General features: G+C 39.3%; 1 protein-coding gene across 2 annotated transcripts in view; it reads right to left on the bottom strand.

Annotated features, from left to right (window-relative positions):
• Positions 1-990: 990 nt before the first annotated feature.
• The window catches only part of EDIL3 (EGF like and discoidin domains 3), a 238,589-nt gene continuing 215,540 nt past the window's right edge, over positions 991-24,039 (bottom strand). For both annotated transcript variants that reach the window (XM_088156987.1, XM_088156988.1), the window contains 2 exons: positions 15,169-15,324; positions 991-4,904 (listed from right to left, as the gene is read on the bottom strand). In XM_088156987.1, the coding sequence (XP_088013113.1) occupies positions 4,755-4,904; positions 15,169-15,324 (306 nt within the window). In that variant the 3' untranslated portion in view covers positions 991-4,754. The remainder of the gene's footprint in view (positions 4,905-15,168; positions 15,325-24,039) is intronic.

The raw sequence follows: 24,039 nt of genomic DNA on the forward strand, positions 1-24,039 counted from the left end.
TTCAGGAAAAGTCCCCATTGTTTCGTGAAACACTTGCACTTTATAACCAAAATTCAGAAAGCTTCAAGGTGCAGAAATTTATAACTGAGGTGCTAATATTCAGCCATCAGTCTCCAAAAGTACTCCTCTTCTTGTGTGCAGCATTGTATTCTCATTTTTTGTGACTGGTAGAGATGCAGTAAGGGGAAACTGCAATTTTATGACTTTTCTGCTGAATGACAACATGCTGTAGTGAATATTGAGTGTTGGGCAGAGATTGTCACCAGTGAGTGCTTGTAGATGGTTTTTGTCTCTAAAAGATGATTTTTGGAGAAAAGTCACAAGCTGAAACCATAATAAAACCAGAGACCACTGAACCTTCATCTCTCTTCAGTAAACAGAACATTTAAATGTAATTTAATTGTTTAAAATGTTTGGGAGCAAATGGCTTTAATCTCTAAGCTTCTTCAGGAATTGAAATTATAGAGTTAACTAATACAAGACATTTTTGGGGAGCAGGCTGCACAGCAAATTAAAAGGGAAAAGGCACAAGGGTGTGAGCAAACACCAGCTCTGCTGCAGCATCTCATAGCAGGTCTGGGCTGCAGCCACTCCTTATCTTCTCAAAAATTAATTTGCCTATGCAGGAGTGGAGGAGAGAGGATAAGGACTGATAAACACCCCAGGAAATTTGACTTGCAGGGAATGAAACTGTCATTTTACATTTCTGGTGCTCATTCAGGGAGCAGCGGGATAGGGGAAAAAATATTTTTAGACTCGTTCAAACCTACAAAGTTTTTGGGTTTTTTAAATCTGTAAGAACAAAGGGATCACATTGAGGGGAGCACAACAACTGCTGATTTTGCAAACTTACAAACTTACCTACCACAAAGACCCCGTGGATGAATCCAGGAAAACACCACATCCTACCTCTGCTCCACATTTTCCGCCAGCGAGACCGGTTGTGTCTCCTTCAAGGTGTTGCAACACAACAGCTTCGAGAAAACCACCTCATTTTTCAAAAGTTTTATTGTTAAGTTTGAAGACTAGACAAGGTCGTACTGGTTTTACATCGCTCTACATGATTTAGGTATATACAAAACCATTTGAATATCACACAGCTTGAAAGGTTGCAAAGGTCGTTTGTGTCCGAGATACTTCTGTACTTACTGACACATCAGAAGCCAGCACTGAATATTATAGTTCACATTGGTTGTATAGCAAAGATACACTCATTTAGTATCCTTAGTCTTCAAAACTGACACTTAATTTGTATGCAGCCATTCCAAAAGAGAAAGTCAACCTCAGATCCAGAGCCAGTGGAGGCGCCGGGCCCTTAATGCCGATAAAAAGGAGCCTCGTGCCAGTGCTTTATTTCCCAGGCTATAAACGTAGCACATTACCCAGCAACATAAAGGTGAAGCCTGCCTACGAATGCTTAACTGGTTCAGGGTGAAATTTAATTAGGAGAACACTTTTGGCCTTGTTCAATGTCATTGCTAACAATTAATACAGAAGTCGAGGATCATTTCCCAGCTTTTCTCCGTCCCCTCTTAAAGGGACATCTCCTGTCCTGCACTTCTGTTTCCTGGGGCTGGTTGCTTTCACTGGGAGAGAATAGTTGTGGTAATTTATAACTTGGCCCTTATGGAAATGCTATGCACCTAAACAACAAAATGCAATCAAAGGGGAAAAAGTTTAATTCTATCCCCTAATCTGATTCCCACTTGTTTTGTTAAATCGGAAGGATTCCACTTAAACCAAGAGCTATTTCAGACTGATGCTGCTGACACTGGGAGCAGAATTTGGTGCTGGAAATGCCATTCCAAGAAGACCTCCTGGTTGCTGAGGAATAAATGTCACTGGAAAAACTCCTAGCATGCTGGTTGAAGTGGTAAGGGCATCAGATTTATGGTTTTTTTTAAATTAGTTGTCATGGTGTATTATCACAAGGTATCCCAGCAGGCTGTGAAGACTGCTGGCAGCTCACACAGGACAAGAGGGTGAAAATGCTCGAAACAAAACTAATACCAAATTAAAATTACTGCTTTACATTACACTGAAACTCTATATGCAGATGGAGGGATTACAATTAATTTACTAAACCAAGGAAGCAAAACTGAAGTTGCAAAAGATGAATAACATGCCTCCCCCCCACCATTAAGAACACAAACCAAATATTTCAAAAGAACATTAACACAAGATTTTAAACTAGGATGTCAAATTTTCTGAAACGGCCTTCTGGTTTTTCTTGGATACAGTCAGTTAGTGAAATATCTACATCCTATTTTTCATATCTGTAATTAACTTCAGGGTCAATTGCTCTCCCACAATAGGAAAATGTATTTAAACCTCTTAAAACATTGTGTGTGTTCACCCTAAAGAGATAAATGTTACTAGTTTTTTAATATTTTTTTTTTTAACCTAAAGCCTAAATTGCCAAATATAGGCAGTAGATAATATGGGGATAGACTTGTCCTCCATCATTAAGATTTTTTTTTCTCATTAGAGGTACCACCAAAGTGATTGACTTTCTCTTTAAAATAGCTCCTTCTGCTTGAAGACCACTCCATATATACATCATTAAGGAATGCTGTTAACACAGTTACAGACAAGACAGTAACAGTCTAGTGGCTTTTGTTATGCAGCACAAAGTAAAAAATAAAGAACAAACTTAGCAGTGTTGCACAGGACCTCAACATTTCTTACACATACTTTTACCTTTACAGGACTCTTCTTTAGAAGTCTTTAAATGTCTAAGCCTTATAAAATAAATACTTGTATAAATACAGTTTAAGGATTAAGTCATTTTGTAGAGGCAGGGTGTTCTGTTTGCTAAAATGTGACAGTTTAAGTGACACTATCAGAAAACCGCCACCATTATATCCCCAATTCTTGTATGTAAAATTCCTGGCTGCTATTCTAGAGTCTTTCACAGTTCAATGGATAATATATATTTAGTCTGTGGTGGAGAATGTGTGATTGAATGCAGGTTTTTTCGAAATCCAAACCATTTTGTTTCCAAGGTAAACTTTGCCCTTTGCAGATTGTGGGCCAGCTAGCTGCTGGCCTGGGAAGCAGTGCCCAAGTTCATATTTCAGAGTTTTGGTGAGAATGGAGCAGTGACAGAAAGTATAAGTTCAGTGACATTTGCTAAAACATGCAGCTGCATCTCTCTCTCTCTCTCTCTCTCTCTCTCTCTCTCATTCTCTCTTTCTCTCCACGTCAGCATGTTATGAAATGAAAAAGTTGGCAGTAATCCCAAGTGCTGTTTGTTTCAGGTTATAAACATAAAATGTCCCCTCACTCCCTGTCCCCGGATCTTTTTTTAGGCTGAGGTGCTGCTCTAACGTGGTCACAGAGCACTTTACTCCAAGGGAACTTGGATTGCTCTTCAAAGGTTGGAACTGGTGTCTCAATCAGCAGGGGAAACTGAGGCACGGGGGAGAATGTCCCCCTCACTACTCCACTTTTCCTCCTAAAAACTACTTTTTAAACTGGGGGTGCTATCGTGCTGTGTGTGAAGCATTCCTGTAGATGGGGCATGACAGGAAACAGCCTCCTGTGGCTCACTGCTGTGTGCCTGAAAAGATTTTTTAGGAGCAGAGGTTGACAAAGGCCAGGCCTTGGTGCCCTCCCAAGTCACCTCTTACCTCTTGGGGAGGAAAGGTGTGACTTTAGGAAGAGCCTAAAGAGAGAGAGGGTTTCCTGGCAGCAAGGGAGTTGTTCCTCCTGTGTGTCTTTTAGCACCTGGTTCCTTCACCCCACATTTTCCTCCTCGCAGGAATTCAGAGCGTTTGTGAAAGCAGTGATGGGGTGGGCAGATCACAGTCTAGGCTGTGTGCTCACCCCTGGACAAATAATCCTGGAATGGTGTGGGCACCCAAGGTGAGACACCACAGGTACCCTGGTGCCTCGCCTTAGTCTCCGTGAAAAAGCACAGAAACTTTGCAAATGCACAAACTTTGGCAGATTCATTAACTTCATAATACACTGATTTGGTTACATATGCAAACAGGTGACAACTTCCAAGGAAAACAACACGAGCAGTGTGATACTAAACAGAAAAGACAGAGGCCGTGTCTACAGCATGCAAAATAGAGAAGGAAAATGGGGCAGTTAGGAAAACCCTCCAGGTGCTTGGACTCTGCTGTCTGGATGAAAGTGGTGAAAGGTAGCTCATAACATCACAGGTACCGTGCTTCACAGTACCATGGAGAATTTCCCAAAATATATGTCAGAAGAACTGACAGTGTTTGATAGGCACAATTACTATAATGCAGTCATCCCCAAGTAAACTTATTGCTAAAAGCTGCAGTATCACTTTTTGCAAGTAAGATGACAGTATGATTTATGGAGAACTCGTCAGCCCAATGTTCCTGAAGCTGCAAATGAGCTTCGTCACACTATTTCTCTTCCCTTGTAAAAAGGATGCTGCTGTTTCGTGGGTTTTTTTCTTATTTTTTTTTTTTCTCTTTTCCCTCAACATGTTTCAACCGGTGGTGAACAACTCAGAGGAGAGCTAGGAGGATAATTCCACAGCAGAAGGGACAACACCAACAAGATCTCAAGGGCAAAAAAAAAAAAAAAAAAAAAAAGAAAAAAACCAAAACCAAAACAAAACCGACTCGGATCGTTTTAAAAGGGCAGGCTTAGACCTCCTGGCGAAAGACAGCTAGCGGCCTACCATAAAGATGAGCGAGCACTGGTTCATGGGAAAGAAAAGCCCCACTCAGCATCCTACAGGCTGGTTCTACAGCAGGAGCAGGGCAGGCTCAGTCCTCGGCTGCACAGCCCAGCAGCTCGGAGCGCAGGGTGATGCGGCCGTACCACGACCAGGGCAGGATGCGCACGTGCCGCGCGTAGATGGGCGGCTCGATGACGTTCTTGCGGTGCGTGTCGTTGTCGAAGTTCCCCTGGAACACCTGTGGGGAAGCAGATGGGAGGGTTTTAGTGGAGGGTTCCACCCTGGAATGCTGGCGGGGAAGCAGCAGGGAGGGTTTTTATGGCCTGCGGTGAAACTCCGACGGGCGAACCCGCGGAGAATTTTTTATCGCGCCTTTTTGTCGCAACTTGTAACGCTGTTGAAACTTAGGGCTCAGAGTGGCCACGAGAAGGTTTGGGTTAGGCTTTAGGAAGGAATCCTTCACTATGAGGGTGGGCAGGCCCTGGCACAGGGAAAGATGAAATAGGAAAACTTTATAAATGATTGCCTGACAAAATATTTCGAGAATATGGAAACTATAAGCAAGATTGAAATGAAAGCCATCTTTGAGATACCAAACCTTAGTTACTGAACAACTAGAAAACAATAGTATGGTCAACTGAAAGTAATCACCCCTTGATTGAAAAATCCCCTCTGCTTGTAGACAGGTCCAAGGCTCAGAAAAGATCCTACTAGCTTGGCAGAAGGGGTCCAAAGAGTAGTTTTTAGGGTGTGAAGTGCAACACAGTACGGTAATGTAGTGATTCTTATAGGCTGTATGTAAATGCTATAGGATTTGTATTTTGTATTAGATTGGCTAGTGATAATTAGAATATTCAACACAGAAGAAGATTATTGTATTGTAATGGGAACCTCGCCCTCTTGTCCTTTCCTTTCTTACCTCTTACTCTCTCAGCCTTCTTTTTACTCTTGCCCAGCTCCAAGCAGGGCCTTCTACACACTCCCTTTGCAATAAATCACAAGTTCCAACACCTGGCTTTAGAGATCTCTCCTTCAGTCCCGACAGTCCTGACCACCTGCAGCTCCTACAGGTGCCCAGAGCAGCTGTGGCTGCCCCTGGATCCCTGGCAGTGCCCAAGGCCAGGCTGGACACTGGGGACAGTGGGAGATGTCCCTGCCCATGGCACTGTATGGGCTTTAAGGTCCCTTCCAACCCAAATCTGTTATTCCTGCCTCTGCTAAGACCTTGTGATTCCTTCACACTCAGCCCTGGTGCAGGTAGAGCCTTCTACTCAAAGCCTCACTCACTGTTCTGCCAGGGCCAGGCTCTGAAAGTTATACAAAAAATCATTAACATTTAAAAAATTAAATGTCTTTTTACTTGGCATTTGTACCTTCTCAAATTAATCCCAGGAGATCCTGTTACTGTTTCAGAGAAAATAACATTAATAATTAAAGTTAAGAATTTTTATCGTGTCACTTATGAATGTAGCTGGAATGCAACTTTATAAACCCTTGTAAAATTGGTGATTATCAAGGATATTATCTTCTCATGTCAGACAAAAGTCTACAGATGAATTAAGGGCTTCTGGCTGTGATAAAAGTAAAACATCCTAGCACAGTACAGTGCATGTTATGATCTTATTTCCACCTGTATTGGTTAACCCACACAAAAGTGAGTTATAAAACTCCTATTCTGTGACAAATCAGTGCCAGATTTTTCCCCTGCCAGCCACTATTTAAATTCAAAGGCCACAGCACCAATTTTTGGCAAAATGACCAGATTACCCCCTTGGGTTATTTTCAGTTTTTATGGGAAATGTTCATTCTCTTAAAATGTCAGCCAATTCACTTCTCATTTGTAAAAACTGAACCTGATGGCTTTTCCACTCGAAATGAATGACTGTCGTTTGCATCATGCAGAGAAGAATATGGACCTCCTGGAGAAGTGCTTATAGGACTGAATTAATGCAGAATTACAGGTTTCCTAGAAGTTCTTTGGGAAATATCAGAGTTTGAAGTCCAAGGTGGCTGATCTAACATTTTAGCCCTGGCTCTGGTTCCTTTGAGACGTGTTCACAAAGCTGTTTGGTCTCCATGCTGAATCTCTTTGGATTTTGGAAGGTTCTCTCCAGTGCTGTCCTTTCAGGACATCTAACAAAATGCATGATGAAAAATAAAATAAACAGTGGCTTTTAATGAATTCCCCTTCTTCTCTGCCATCACAGAGAGGGGGGAGCATGAAAACATGTGAGAGTTCTGATGGATGGATAAAGCAGCAGAGAAAATGACCATAGAAACATCAGTTTTATGAGTATAAATAAAAAAAAAAAAACGAAAAACAAACCCAAATTATTTAGTACAGGAAAAATTGTTTGCTGCCCACGTACAGTACTGATACATAAATCAGCAGGAGCTTGGGCTAACAAGGTTTGGACCTCAAGTCCAGTTTCATTTGTAGCAAAAAAGAAGCACTAAGGTCATAATTGAAATTACACTGGCACTTCCCAAAACCCAAAATGCAGCTATTAAAGTTTTAAAGTGGCTTGCTTTTTATTTGTTTGTTTGTTTTTCTGTAATTTTATTTGATTTCTTTCACATGGATGTGAAATATCTCGATATTTTTGGCCAGCCTAGACAAAGCAAACTTTCTGCAGCCCCAGTGTTCATATCTGCATACAGATATGCAAGATAAATAAAATCATGTGATGCAAAACCAGCAACAAATACAGCTGAAGGAGGGAAAATGATGTCATTTACTTACAGCAGGAAAACAAGAATTAAATTTTATTTTTAACTCATGCATAGTTTCATTATCATTTGAAGTCTAACTTATCAGTCTCAGAGGTTATTTTATGCAAATACAAAATACACCTTCCCTCAAAATTCAAGATCTAGTTTCAAGAAATTAACTAAATGTTCTAGATCAGAAGAAGGATTTTAGGGAAATGAATTTATCAGAAAGTAAGGGAAGCACTGTCAGCATCCACAAATGTGACCTGCATTAAATATAACATTCTAACAGAAATTTACTGTTCTTTTCTGTGGCCCCATTGCAAGTTTCTTATGGGAAAAACTATATCCTTTCCTACTCTTCATTTTCCTTTAGCCTCAATTCATTAACTGAGTCAAAGAATTTGGAAGAATCAGGGAGTACAAAGGACAAAACATGATCAGTAGGGGGAAAAAAAAGCTAATTCTCTAGCTAAAAAGAATTTTTCTTTACCTACCTGTTGCTTTATGCCCAAGCAGTCAATGCTAAATAAGCCACCAAAGCAATTAAAACCCTTGAGAACCTGATGCCTCTCAGTGACCATTCCTCAGATTTGTTTCTGAGCAGTTTATTTCAGGATAGCTCTGAAGATTGCTGTGATTTTTTTTTAAAATATATATTTCAGGGGCTTATATTGGAATTACAACATAATGCTCTATGTAAAAAACAAACAAAAAAAAAGAATAAATTCTCAACTACAAAATAACCCCAGGGTGATTTGTGCTCAAGAAATAAAGACCAGAATGTAAATTATCAGTGTGTCAGTGCACAGTTTCATTTTCAGGTCTGCTCCTGCCTCATCCCAAAACAGAAAACACAGAGAAAGAAGCAGCAAAAATAAGTGTTTTTTGGGTTTTTCTGGTTGTCTTTTTTTTTTTTTTTTTTTTTTTCTTTTTTTGGGGGGAGTTATTAAACAGATAAGTCTCTCCAGCCTGAGAGGAGATGCTGTAGATGTCTATAAAACCATAAGTGGCGTGGGGAAAATCGATAGCAGGCAATATTGCAGTGTCCCCTCGGCAGGGCCAGGAGGGGACAGGCAATGAGAGCAGGGTCACAAAGCCATCTAAAGGTCACAGCTCCCCTTTCAACACGTAATTAAACCGTGGCACAGCTTCCACAGCCTTTAACCACTGCTAAAGATCAGATAAATCGAGAGGGGGAGAAACAGATGGGGCTATTAATGACAGGGACAGGGGGAAAAAAAAAAATCAGAGCTGGAAAAGGGCACTAGGGAAGAATAACAACCTTACTTTTCCTGATTCCTTTTTGTGACTACCTAAAAACAGAGGCCAGACAACATTAAGAGAATAAAATGCAGTTGTATTGATTGATTCAGGTACATTTCAGGCAGACAAACTGGACCATGGGTCACAGTTTTCACACTTGGATAAGTCTGGTCCATTTCCATACTGGGGTTAATCTCCCAATTCCAGCTCCAGGTCATGAAGTCATTTACCCCCAGTTTGCTGCCCCAATCCCTTTTGTTTCCATCTCTCAGGCCTGGGGCAGTGAGGGGTCCTTGATTGCCAGCCTGGAGAGGAATTGTTGTGTGTGCCCAAAATGGGAGAGCAGCAGCTCACACTGGCTGTGGAGTTTAGAGTCACACCCCAAACAACTGCAGGGTTACAAATGGATGGAAAATATAAAAACTGAAATGCCAAGGCATCATTCCAACTTTCTGATCGTCTGCTACAGGCTGCTCCTTCCTTTTGGGCAGAGCTTCACCCTCCCCAAAACCAGTGGCTGCCACGTTACAAGGTGACTTTTCTTTGGTACAAGTGGATCAAAAAACTCCTGCTTTTTGACGGCCCTGCTGTAGAACGTTTCAGACTTTTACAGTGTCTGTATCTATTTATGCCAGCCTGAAAAATATAGCAGGAATATTTACTCAGCAGCTCCAGCAGTTTTTGCACACACAGACCATCCACACCCATGTGTAGCTCCTCTGCAGCTCAGTCTCTTGCAGCTGCTGTTTAAAAAAAAAAAAATCCAGAAAATGCATGCTTCTCTGTTTTAAAAATGATAACTGTATTCTTTATTATTTTATGGGGGAAAAAAAAGAGTGAAAGCCAGAAAAACAGGCACTGATATTCCCTGCTGAAAAGTCTGAAATCCAAACAAGTCTTGTTTATACTTGTGTCCAGCAAGTAATTTGAATGTCTTGATTTCAAACATTCAGTGATATTTTTCAACATAAAAAAAGTGTTTTATGGCATTAGCAGAAAATCCCGATAATGACAATGTAAGTTGATTAGAATTTTTAAAAGAAAACTGTTCCAAAACAGAATAATTTAGGAGAAATACCTGAGGATTAGCAGCTTGGGGAAAGGAATGTTGTCTGCTGTACCTTAACAACCTCCTTCACACCAAGCAGAATATTTTAAACAAGTTATTTCTTGGAGCAGTTAATCCTGCTCATATTAGAGGACGAATATTTTATAAAGAATGTCCAGTCATGGCTCCTCTTTGGAGTTTGCTCCAGTGCAGAACTCAATATTCAGAAAAAGAAAGATGGATGTGTTTGTGGGCACATGGATTTTTGGAGTAAATAAGAGGAGAAAAAGTCATTCTTTCCCTCAGTTACTATACATAAAGTGCATACATATATCCATGAATATCTTTACACAGCTTTTATTATTTCTTCATGTTCAGGACAGACAGAGGGAGATAAAACTTTTAAACTTATGAAACATACTCTCACATTCTTGTGCTGCCTTTCCCATCTGATCTATATGTTCATGCTACAAAAATGGGCATTTAGTCCACTCTACATGGTTTATAGCAGGTTCAAAGCCATAAAGAAAAACATTTTGAAGACCAACCTGCCTCCAGAAATGCTTACAGAAATTCAGGAATTTTTGTGTTTTGCCCGTTTTGTCTTCTGGTGTGGTGTGAGGGAGAGAGATGTGTGCTCCTTTCAATGAGCATAGCTAGATCTTCACCTGACACAAATCATGATAATTCAGCTCAAAGTAGTGGAAGTCAATCATAATTTAAAGTAGTTCAGATAAAAAAAGTCACTTAGATTAGAAATTACAACTATTATTGCAGATAATACTATCAAATAGTAATAATTTAAGTAATATTAAAAAAAAATCATTGCCTGTGCCAAGTTTGTAGATTATATATAGGAACTGAATCTATCAGTGTAAACCGAGTATTATAACAATTAAACATCATCAGAAAAAAGCATTAGCAAATCTAGCAGAGAGCTTTTTAACCTGACAAGATCTAACTTGCAGGTTCTGTCTCCTCTCAGCCTGGCAATGGAGTGTACATTCAGAAATGTATAAATTACATCTAGTTCATCATTTTGTGCACAAGCCCAGTGGCCATTTGCATACTGGCTATTGTCTACCTGCAGTTAATTGCACTGCTGATGATGACTGGCACTGCTGCAGACTGCCAGACTCCTTTAGGCCACTTTCAAATGTTCTCATCTTCCTGCAAAAAAAAAAAAAACAAAAACCCAGCCTCTGAAATGCCATTTGACACTGCAGCTGGCCTTGAGTTACCTACAGCAGGCTGTGCAATTTATAAATCACATGTGGAATGTGATTTAAAAAAAAAAAAAAAAGAAAAAAAAAAAAAAAGGTCAGATTTGGTTTGGACGTCCTCAGCTCTGGAGGCACAGTGAGCTACTGACCTCTAGTTGAGAAGAACAAGATAGCTATTAGCTCTGGTCCTGTTTCTAAAATATGTTTTCTTCCTACGTGACAGCCTGCTGTGTAATTTATTTTTCTTCTTGACAGCAACAGGCAAAGCTTTAGTATTTTTTCCAGGCAACTCATTCAAACTCTTTAAAATGAATGAGAAAAGCTCAGGTTTTTTTTTTTCTTTCTCCTTTTTTTTTTCCTACCAGTAACTTTTTGTCTGCACTCACAGGAATTCAGCACAGATGTGACATGAAATGACTGGCCATTAAAATAGCAGAAGCCAGGCAGGAGCTGCAGCAGAAACTGTTCTTGGAACAGCTTTTCCATGTGAAATAGTGCAAAAAACTGAACACCTCATTTCCTTCTCCTCTAAACCACTGTTTTGCTAAGGATTGACCCAATTTACAGGTTTGACTCAGTGTGCAAGTGATGATATGTTATGTATTTATACAAATATATAAATAAAATACAATGTATTGTATACAACTTCGTACAAGAGGCCAGTCATTTTCTCCTTTGTAAATGAAGTTCAAAAAATGATGAGGAGGGATAAGAGAATCCAGGAATTCAGCGAGATCTGCTGATATGTTAGGACTCATCCTGTAAACACATCAGCAGTGAGGTGCTAAGCACCAGGTGGGATTAAATTACTGCCTAAATTATAAAGTCACAATTTCATTATAAAGTCTCAATATTCACCCACGAATCATTATTACCAGCCTACCAATATCTCCAGAATTGCTGTGTCTGTGACTTTAAAGGTTATTTTTTTTCTCTTTCATCCTGCCTTCTTTTCCCTGAAATGCTTTGGAGCCACCTTTCCCCTAAACTTTTTAGTGGTTAAACAAGGATGACAGGACGAGTAGAGGGTGACTAAATCACCTGCAGGAGAAATAAGAAATCTATGTGTTCTATCCTTCATGGAATAAATCAAGGTGTTCAGTTAATAAATAGAACTAATGGGGGCAAAATAGGAATAATTTCTGCTGGCTGCTGTTGATAGTTGTTGGTATCTACCTTCTACCTCCCTTCTGTACCTCCTGAAAACAGATGTAAAATTTCACAGAATCTGCACTTTGCTATGGAAACTCGGTTTCTTTCACAGTTTTCTTGCATTTGGGAGCAAATCTTGTGTGTTGCCTTAAGATAAAGGACTCGCAGAGGATCCTGTGCAAAGGTGGTGATGTCAGACAGGACCAGGGGTGCTGTCCCTCTCCTGCTCCTCATGGATGAGGTACAGCATTGCCTTTTCTCCTTGTGAGAGAATCCATTTTTATTGACATTTCTGTCCCAGGGCACACAGGGCAGGGTTTCCATCCAGTGGGCAAATCCCATGGGAGCACTGAATCCACCCAGCTGGAGGGGTGAGGATGGGCTTGGTGTCAAAAAGGGTTTGCTGGGTGACACTCCATCCCTCGGGCTGAAGAAATTTGTGTATTCTCAGCCATGAAATGGGTGATGGAAACTGAGAAGAAGTAGGTTGAAGTACTCCAACCGAAACAAAAATTTTTAAAAAAATGAAGATAAAATCGGTTTTTCGTGTCCTCTGAGGAGAGGGTGGGAGCATGGCAGCAAGGGGGATAAGCCACCTTTCCACTTCAGAGGATGTTTAAACACTGGAGCTGACTGTTCATAGAATTTCCATCACGATCTGCCTCTTGGAACATCCTAAACAATAATCTGATAAAGGATTCAGCCTTGTCTGAGGTGAAGGACAGGTGAATGAATTAAGCCTTAGCTCTGAAATTTAACTGTCTGCACCTACTCCAAGGTGACAGGAAAGGGCTTGGGGGTTCCTGAAGCCCATTTTATGCTGAGGGATGGGAGGGGAGGGCCACAGTGTCTTTGGAAGTCAAAATGTGCACACCTAAGTCTGTCTTGAGACCCTTTCCAGTCCTACATCCTAAAAAGTTTTGCCAAGTTCAGTGACTTCTGGACGGTCAGACTCTGCCATCAAACCTTTAACTTTTCTGGATGCTTGTGGTATAGATGAAAAACACTCCCAAAACCAGGTATTTTGGTTTGATGTTTGTGCATCAAAGGCTGAGGTCTAGACTCAAATCAAGTGAACTTGTTTGTTTGTTTGTTTTGTACAAATTTAGATTCAGAAATCCTAACTCCTAATTTCCACTGAAGTGCATTTGATCTTGTTGTGCTTTTAATTGAGCTTGACTTATTAAAGAATCATAATAATATGCATCTATTTTATTCTCAGGGATGCTAATTAATACAGGGAGGGATGTGTTTAAATGAGACAGCGATTAAGAGTTTTCTATTGTTCCTAATGGAATATGTGTGTAGCAATTAACAGCCCATCTGATGAAGAAGGCAAAAACAATTTAATTGCTTTGGCCAATGGTACAAACAAATGCAGACTGGCACAGTACTTCAAGTCAAAGTGCATCTTCTTTTAGATTTGCTGTGACTGTGTTATCACCAAGGACTCCAACCCATGTTCTGGTTTACAGTAAAATTAATGCAAGCATTCACAGCACAAGCCTGGCTTAGAGAAGACATTTCTTTCACAGCAGAACTTTTCCCTCTCTTCTTTTAATGCCAGGGATTTAAAATGGGATGTGTGCAAAGTATCTGTCACTTTAAATTGTATGCATTTTTGGTATGCCAGCGAAAGGTGAGCTGTTTGTTTCCAATTTTTATCTGGCAACCAGTTACACCAGACACAAACACAATATTGGTGTCTGAACCTTCTCAGCCAGGTGGCTAAACCAACTGATTGAGTTTTTCCTATCTAAAATCCTTTAGGGGAAAACAAAAAACAAAACAAAACAAAACAAAACAAACAAACAAAACAAAAAAAAAACCACAAACACAAAAAACAAGCAAAAAACCCACAAAAAAAATCCCAACCCCCCCCCAAAAAAATCTCAGTTTGAGTTAAAGCCACAGCAAGGTGACATTTGGGTTGCAGGAGTGGGAATCCACAGTGGATAGCAGGGCCTGACAATGCAGACACAGACATGCAGTAATCCACTAATTTAGGGCACATTCCCCTAATCAATGGCACTTAATCAATCAGTTAAAATCTGTGCCATGTGGGAGATGCAGATGTCTAACCCCTCATCACTAGGGCTCCCTGTACTCACACAGCACATTTCAATGCATATCAAAAGTTTTCTCACTGTTTGAAAGAAAATTAATTTAATTGACTTGTGTGAAGAATATGTCGTTTTATTTCCCGAGTAATTTTTATTCATACTAAGAAATACAAGTGGAAGTCTGAACATTTATCACCCTGAATACCCAGATTTGAGATGTTATCAGATGCATCAGCCATCTGGTATTTCAATAAATTTATCTTTTGTTTCAATCAGACATAACTTCACTAAGACATTTAATAAATAATTCACATTTTGTCATCTTGGTTAACATTTCCCCAAGTGACACATATGCTGTAATATTTTTCTTAACAGATGTTATTATGAAATTCAGGTATTTGCAATACAAAAGTGCTACACAGTTTAAAGGAAAGGTATAATTAACAAGGAGAGAAAAGTTAAATGCTTACAGGTAAATCAATCAGCAAACCTATACTTTCCCTATGCCTCTCATTAAACATTTGCAGAGGAAGTTGTGAAACTTCTTTTATGTTTCTTATTCATTTTATAGCATAATAAAAATAATATTTTGAGGGGATATTTGAAACCCTAGACATTGATTTCCAGAAAAAAAAAAAATCTGTCCAAAATGTCTGGGTAACAAGGATGTGCTTCACAGGAAATCACTGAAAATAGTCCAGACTTACCAAAAAATGCACTGAAACACTTTATTTTTTAAAATATAAAAATACATTGCTATTTATACACCTTCTGCTCTAGGGTTAAATGAAGAAATGGCTCTGATTAATGGAGAACTGTAAAGTTTTATGGCCTGTATTTAGCAGCATTAAATCAGGTGCATGGCACTGGTGGGTGTGATATCACTGCACTGTGAATGTCATTGTGTTATGTGATCCTTTTATTCACCCTGACTCCAACCTCTGGGATCCCATGAACATTGAACCCAACGAAATTACCTGCAGAATCTCATCAGTGGTGTCACCACAACCAAAATACTGATTTTTCTCTTTGCTTTACCTTGTCCTTCTTCTGCTTTTCATCCTGGTATATTTTCCAGTGCTCCCCATCATTGCTGTAAGCAAGCTTGTAGGACCCCACGAACTGGACATGGCCAAAATCTTTAGCTCCTTGGGTGATTATCCCAGTGATCTTTGTAGGGATGAGCAGGTCAACCTAAACAGAACAGTTAAAAATTAAAAAAAAAAACAAAAAAAACAAAACCAAAACCAAAAACCAACCAACCAAAAAGCCAAAACCAAACCAATACAAAAACCACACCCCCCAAAAAACTCACAACAACACAAAAAACCCCAAACAAACAAATAAATAAATAACAAACAAATAATAAAATAAACAGAGAACATCATTAGGACATTTTCTATTTCCAGTACAGGTTTGCAACACACCAAACCAAAATGGTGCAGCTTTGGTGCTCCCACTGTGTGCTGCCACCATGGGCAATATTTTTACTTCTCCAAGCTTTAAGTTAATCAATTTACCTTTATTTTCTTTTTTCTTTTTTTTTTCTTTTTTTTTTCTTTTTTCTTTTTATCTTTTTTTTTTTTTTTAAATCTTAAATTTATTTTTAATACCACCTAACGACACAACATGGAATAATCTCACACCTTTCCCCATTGTGCCCCCAAAAACCCCAGTTAATCTACATTGGGAATGATCTGCAGCTAAAAAGTGTTCCCATGTGCTCCTAATAATCAGAATACATGGCTGATTCCCCCAGTGCCTTTCCATTTCCTTCTCAGTTCATGACCCCATGCTGTAGTAATTCTCTTAAAACATTTACTATCATGCTTCTTTTCCTCCCAAAATTCCTTCTCACTTTATGCCTTTCTTTCCTTTTCTACCTCAAAAATTAAAAGTTTCTCATTTCTTGAATATTTTTTTTTTTGAGTTCTCTATTTTATAATCTTAGCACAATGCTTTTTAAAAATGCAAGGCAGGAGTCTTAAAGCCTAATAAAATCTGAGCTTTCAAGTGGTTTCCACGTGAGTCAGCATGTCTGTGATCAGTTCTTTCTGAACCAGAACCCAGCACTGAATGTAACAGATTTGGGCCAGATGCCTTGGATTAAAATTATCAGGAAAGAGAATGCAATAACAAAAGTAAATTGACCTAATAATGTAATTTTAGAGGCAGAAGGAAGGAGTGGAACTCCCTATCAAAACTTATATTTTCTTGAAATTTGAGAGTGTAACTGAGGTTTCGTTCTGTGTCCTCCAGCAATGTGGTGAGCCAGTAAAAAATAAATTTTAAAAAAAATGTGGATTTATTTCAAACAATAAATGGCTGTGAAGCAGTCAGCATTTTTAACACTGTCCATTAAATCAGGCAAGAGAGACTCAGAGTAAAAATATTACAGCAAACTGAGAGGAGTGCTGAACTCCACAAGCGGATGATTGGCATGTTTTTACAGAAAAAAAAAAAAAAAAGAAATTAGAAAATGAAGGAATAAAGAATCTCTGGCTGATCAAATGCTGAAGATCCAGTGCTGGATTTTTGGGAAGCTGAGCAAACTCATGTTGGACAGAATGTGGGGCTGGGCAGAGGAACAGATGTGCTGTGGAGCATAAAAAAAAATTAATCATGAGAAGAGAAACAACAACAAGAACAAGAAGAAGAAAAGAGCTGGAGAATTCAGCTGGTCCTAGACAGTGCCTTTGAAAGATGGACATTGGGGTTGGGAACAACCTGGCACAGTGGGAAGTGTCCCTGCCCATGGATGGGATTTAATGCCCCTTCCAACCCTTCAGACCATCCTGGGGTTCTGTGACAATATAAAGAAGGAAACACAGAAAAGTGTAAGAGTACGTTTATCAGGACAGAAGAGGAAAAATTCACTGTTGGGAGCAATCAAACAAAGGAAGCCTGGAGATCCCCACACTGGAGCAAAAAAGGAGTAATAAATCCTTTTAGGGAAAGGAACTACTTAGAATGCTCCATGCCGAGATACCAAAACACTAAGGGGAAATGTCAGGGTCTGTAGATGGCTCAAGAATTTTTGGGTTTGCCAGAACGAGGTTATTTATTGCCATAATTTACTGCCAGTGTCACTGTTGGGGCACCCTGGGATATGCAGGAAGCGTTCCTGGGAGGAAAAAATGCTTTTTGTGCTCTCTGTGTTCAATGGGGAGGGAGAGGGACTCAGGGTCTGCTTTGGAAGCTTTCATGGATGGCTTGAAGGGACTTTTCTCTTCTGCAAGGAGTGCAGGGGAGCTGGGCTCCACAGCCTAAGTGGGCCCCTGGGAAATGAGCACTGCTAATTAGTCTAAGTCTTCCATGAATTAATAAACACCAGGTCTCCAGACCTTGCTTCCAAATATTTTGGAGTCTAAATGAGTAGTCTGTTTTTCTGAAAAGACTGATCTGGTAAGGAATCACTAATTGGTCCACGCTTTCAGGCAGCTGTTGAACTAAACATTTCAGTGTCAACTTCAGACACTCTTTATAAATAATTTTGACATTAGCATTTTACAAGTGCAACCCCTTTCTGGCAGAGAATGCTTCTTATACTAAAAGTCAGTGTCTCTCCTGTTAACTTGAAAAAATGCCTCCACAAAACCAGTTGTTTGCTTTTAAAATGTTGAAAGTGAGCTGAGAGGATTTCACAAATATTTAACATGGCCATGACACTCAGAGCACTCCTCATTGAAATTCAGAACAGAGAGAGAAAAAATTTCTCATTAAGATTCAGGGGATTCCAAAGGTAGAATCACAATAAATCTTTATTATCACATAGATCCAGTGTTAATAAAAATGTCCTAGTAATGATTGTTTTGTGCTTATAGGACATATCCAGTGGCCTTGCACTCTTGTTCAGAAAATGATGGGGGAAGCTGGAATGTAATTTGGCATATGCTCAGGGCTTTTTTCAGTAAGACTTATATAGCACTGTATAGAATATGTGTGTGTAGGCTTAAAAAAAAAAAGAAAAAAAATGAAAAAAGAAATAATTAATAAATATACTCTCTTCCAGGTCTTGACAATACAGACAACATCTATTGCTGGAGATGAAGGAAAAGAATACAGGATACAGCACCAGCATTTCCATCTCATATTTTAGCATCTTATTTACTTATTTATCCAGAAGCTGATGAGAAGTCTTCAGGCAATAAAGATCGTTATATAAATTAAAGAAATGCAGCTTTTACTTTGTAGCCTCATTACCTTCTACCTTGCTTTCTGTTCTTTGTATTGAAGCTACTTTAGAGCAGAAAGTTGAGGAGAATTTACACCACTTTCTAGGTAAAACATCTGCACTAAAGTAGCTTAAATGAAAGTCATAACTTCCCATCAGGACACAGAACACTTTTATTCAGTTAGTGCAGTTTGCAAGTAACAGGCAATCAAACAAATTACCGGGGAGAGAAGTTGAATTAACACACAACCAATGTGTACCCTTCAAAGCTGAATGTGATTAACAGGATTAGAATGTGGCTCTGGCTTTTTCAGTGCAGCAGAATTTAGAAGGAGGTAGAGGCAATTAGTCTTCAACTGATAGCATCATTAGCTGGTTACAAGAAGAACCATGGTCTGCAGTTAATGTGCATTTCTACAAGCAGCTGATCAAAAGACAGTTTAACATCTTGTGTCTGAAAGAACTCTCCTGGGCTGTAACTATTCCCTTCTCCCTATTCCCACCTTGTTTCAGACGTTACAGACAATTCAGGGTGGTTTGGAGGAGAATTAATTTAGGGGAAGCACAAAGATGGATACACCTGAGCGCGAAACGTTTCTAATGGAGCGCTGGCATGGGCGTGGGTGTGCAGCTCATGGGATGATCACCAGAGGTTCCTTACAGCCTCAGCCATCCTCTGCTTCTCCTGCACGTGGCAAAAGCCCAACCGTGCTGCCCAGAATGCCAGAGACTGGGAAACAGGCACAGTCATTCTGCATTCCCACTGACAGACACTGCAGGGGAGTGGGAGCAGACCTGCAAGGGTGTCAGCACAGCATCCACCTCCAGACACCCTGGACCAACTTCTGCAGCACATCTTTTGGCTTAATTCAATCTGGAGGGAACCCATGCTTTGTGAGGATAGCCCATCGTGTGAACCCGTGCATGGAAAGTGAAGATGCCTTTAAGGATAACACACGTTCCCCATCGACCTCGCAGTGTCCCAGGAACAGAAAGAGCCCTCAGGATCCAGGGAGTGCCAGGATCTGTTTCACAGTGAGGATAGTGGTGAAATGGCTCACTTGACCTTCAGCTGTTCACCATTTCAGGAGCATTTAAGACGTTCAGTTTAGTCCTGCATTTATACAGACATTATGGTTCTTTTCCCAGTATAGCCAATTCTATGTTCAGCTTTTCTTCTCATTTTAGACATGATATTTTTTCCCCACAGGTTTTCCTTTTATTTACCTTTGTGATCCTGTAGACTGTGGTTTTTTTTGTTTGTTTGTTTGTTTTTAATCACTAATCAGGTAACACTGATGAGTCTTAATCCACTTGGCAAACACAAAAGCACCAGACAAAAAAAAAGAAACTTGGATGCAAGGCATATGACAATAAGAAGGAAGCACTGACAAGGTGGGGACAGTTCTTACCCTTAAGAGGTGAAAAAAAGAAGGCCAAAATTGACTCCACCTGCTAATTCACCAAAGTACAGACCTGCCTATTAAATATCCTGAGGTCTCAGTGAGGTCTGAGATTATTTTTGGGATGCCTAAGATAATGGCTGGAACTCCCAGCTGGACACCAAAGCCCAGCAAGAGAGACTAATGTCCTTTCCAGGTAAATAACCTGTCCTAAGCAGCTTATTTACTTAGTTTAGGACCTCATGACTGCCTTGATTTTTCCAGGGTAAACTGGCACAGTCAGAGCTGTTACCTCTACCCTAGAAAAGGAGGGAGAGGGCTGCAGTGTCCACAGCAAAGAGGCAGAAATTTGGCTCTGCTGCATCACAGGAAGGTGCTCTGCACTCTCCTCCACACCCAAAATCTGGATGCAAAGGAAGATTAGTGCTGGTACCATATGCTTGCTGAAGATGTGGAACATCTCTATGTTTCTAACAGCATTTCACCAGCAGTTCTGTTTTGTAAACTGGAACTCAGCATTTCAGTTTCTGCCATTCCTAATGGCTCATATTAAACCCCCCAAAAACCTAAACCCCAAACCAACCCCAAACTATAATCCATCATGACAAACAGGATCTAAAAACTTTAATGGGGAAAAAAACAGCTGACCAACTAGATGTTCCTTGTAGAGAAATCTGATTTTCATTGCAGCATCTTATGTAGGAGAGGGTTTTTATTGTTAATAAAGATATATTTTTAGGGTGAATATCTAATAATACAGCCTGAAAAAAAATAAAGTGAGTTATGACAGAAAATTAATTGCTCTAGAAAAACTCATACTAACTTGACAGAAATAAGCATTTTTTGGCATTTTGATCAATAATCCACTATCCAGGATTTTCATGCTTCCTAGGTAAAAGAAAATGAAAGTGTTTTCATTTAATTGGGAAGGTATTAACTATATTAGCTGTCATATGTTTAAAATTAAACTTCTTAAACCTCGGTACAGATGGGTTGCTTTCAAATAAAATAAGACTGGAGAGTCACTATTTTTCAACTTTAAAATGTGGAATTTTTTATCCCCAGCTTCTTTTTCTCTTAAGCTTAGACCTTCAACATGATTTTAACCCTGTGTCACTATATTTTTAATGCCTGTAGTCCTCTAGGCTAAGATAATAAATACTGGTCTTATTTTCTTATTGCTCTTAATTGCTTTTCCCTCTGAACAACTTTATGGCTGCAGTAACTGCACTAAGGAAACAGGTTGGGAAGAATTCCAGGTACCATCAGCTGTCTCCAGTACAACTTAAAAGTGATAAATTGGAGGGTGAGGCCTGCTGTTTGAAATCTCCATGGGCTATCAAAAATACCTCTCAGGGCATTATGTTGAAAATTTTGGAGTGAAACAAACAAACAGGCTGAAAAGCGACTTTATTTCCAGAAGCAACTTCTTAAGTAGCCATTACTTCTTTAAAAAAGTGCAGATTGTGTGAATCCTTCCTTATTTACATACTTAATAATCCCTGATATATTACTGGAAGAGAAGGAAAAAAATACCAGCTAAATTACTATAATATTTATTCAGCATTTCAGTAAAAATTCAGATATAACAGGTGTATATGATCAACTGTGTGACCATTTTCAGAGCAGTATCTATTTATTGCAGACTAGCTTTTCATAACCACACTTTACTAAGCTGTGAATAATCTCATTTCACTGGTATTTCAAATATTAAATATTAAAAAAAAAAGGAAAAAAGAAAAAAAAAAAAAAGAAGAAAAGGAAATTTTTGCCTTAAGTCCTGGGCTTTCAGAAGCACCAGAGGGAGTTTGTTACTCCTTTCCTCCTGGACCTTTAAGGCAGATGATGGTAATGTTGTTTTCCTCCTTGTCCTGCAAACCACAAGAATGAATGCCACTGATCTGGGTAACCCTCAAAACTCATCAGGGAATACTCACAAGGGAAATGTTATTACCAGGTACTCCGAGCTCTGGAGCAAAAGAAAATTTAGAGTTTTGAGACGATAACATCAGTGATGATTAAATCCATAACCTCTTTCACATCTGTGCACGAGATTTTCTGGCTGTAATCGTGATTAGAGGATTTCTGCAGAGATGACACAGTTGGCTGCATTGGTTACCAGCAGTCAAGAAACCACTAATAAAACGTCTGTCTCTCTGCTGTGGAGCACTCAGAGCCCATCAGCCCTTGAGGACGATTTAAAAATAAAAATAAAAAAAAAAAAAAGGAGATTTAAAAATAGCCCATTAAATTACCAGTGATTAAGCAGGCTTAGACATCTGGTGGAGCTCGGAGAAGCCTTTGAGCTGCTTTAGTGCACTCCAAGAGCTGATAAAATCTGGGGCACTGTCCTGTGTGAGGTCAATCACTTGGAATTGTTGTGGGAAAGCCAAGGACAGAACAAAAATTAGCCATTAAAATGAAGAAGAGAGGATAAAAATATGAATGTGCTCATGACACAACACACTGAATGTGTGTTGTGCTGCTTTTATGTGAAATTCCTCAGCTGAACACTAGTGCTCACCTCTTTATGGACAGAAATAGACAAGGAAAATGAGAAAATAAATTTAATTTACGTTCAGTTCTTTATACAATAACCAAAAAGGCAAAAATGGCAAAAAAATTCATCATCCTGCATGGTAAGAAGAAGTAGCTTTATTTCTGGAAGATGTAATTTGAAGTAGCTCTTGCTGAACTTACAATAATGACACTGAGAACTTTTGATCAAATTTGTTGGCTATGACTAGGGATGGAAATATAGCACAGAAAAGAACAATCGTACAGTTAAAAAAATTTAAAATATTGATTATTTGCATTTCTGCTTGCCTTACTTTTATGAGTAAAGAACAAATCATGGTGAGATGATAGGATTGTTCAACTCTCTTCAGATACAGAGAAGAGCAAGACAGGAGTTCAGTTGCCTCTCTATTTTACTAAAATATATCTCAGCTTGGTAAGAAAATGCATCAGTAAGATTTCCTGCATGGCAGTGCTCTGTCCCAGTGGAGATGCCTTGGTTTTCTGTTAAAAAGCATTACTGGGAATCTCAGGAGCAGCAAAACACTGGCCAAAATACAGAGAAGAAAATTTGAAATATAAGCAGAGTAAGAAGGGTGCATTTAACCATAAATTTCAGAGTGGCACTTGATAGAAAGGCAGCCAGGAGAAATGCAGGAGTCTTTGCTTTTTTTCTTTGCATTTTTCTTGGGTTTTTGGCACGTTATGGGTTTTAAACAGAAATCAAAGGCTGGTGATGAAAGGCCTGGGGAAGGCAAAAATCTTTCCCTACAAATGAAATATCACAACTTCTTCTTAGCTTTCAGCAGAGAGGATGAGACAACAATTTCTTATGGCAAGACTGATAAATATCTTTGTAAAAAGTGCTGGGATTGTAAAAAGTGTTGGGATCATGGGCTGGTCTGCACATGAGCAGATCATTTTGTTCTTAAAATAAAAGGTAATGGTGGCAATATGGAAGTTCATTATCTACCTGGTTGCTTTTTTTCCCTCTCCTTGGGCAATTAATAATGTTGCAAGTATTTTCTGCAGCAGATAAAAATGTCTCAGTAATGTATGAGTATCTGGGCTGCAGATCAACGAGCAGGGTGAAGATAAGTTTGCACACCAGATACTGCAAATTGACTAATAATTAATATAACTACTGGACTGTTGAAACACTAACGAAAACCTGCCTGTAAGCAAAGTTAAGTCTGCCTCGAAGATAAGTGGGATTAAGGCTGGAAGTTTCTCCTTGTGTTTAGAAGCTCTGACTGAATAATTCTTATTTTCATAGGAAATGTGGCCAAGACAGCATCGCTCAGCCATTGTTTCTAAGAATGACTTTGCCCATCTGTCAGCAGGGATTATTATGCACAACCTGTTCCATACAGCCATGCTGCTGTAGCTATAAAATAAAAATGTCTAAAATTGTGATACTAGACTTTGAAAACATCAGCAAGCTGGGTTTTTTATTGTTTTGTTGGTTTTTCTTTTTTTATTTTTGCAAATCTTTTTCTTTTAAATTTTTTTTTTTTGTGTGTGGGTGGGTGTGTGTGGGGGTGTGCTACCCTCTGAAATGTTAGAGCAATCTTTATTTTCCCCAGGGATACACTGCTCATAACCAGCACAGAAATATAAAATGAGCACACCATGGTCTAGAAAACAGCTTTGGCTTTCTTAGCCAGAAGAGTATTTTTCCAGGTTTACAGAAGAAATCAGATTTCTTTTCCCTTTTAGACTGAGTGTCTTGTCACTTCAAGGCAATAATCTCATAACATACTTTCTTAAAAGGTCTAATAATCTTCATTCTGCACGACACAAGACAGATCACGT

The sequence above is a fragment of the Sturnus vulgaris genome, chromosome Z, assembly GCF_052056855.1.
Source record: "Sturnus vulgaris isolate bStuVul1 chromosome Z, bStuVul1.hap1, whole genome shotgun sequence".
In the NCBI taxonomy this organism is placed as follows: Eukaryota; Metazoa; Chordata; class Aves; order Passeriformes; family Sturnidae; genus Sturnus; species Sturnus vulgaris.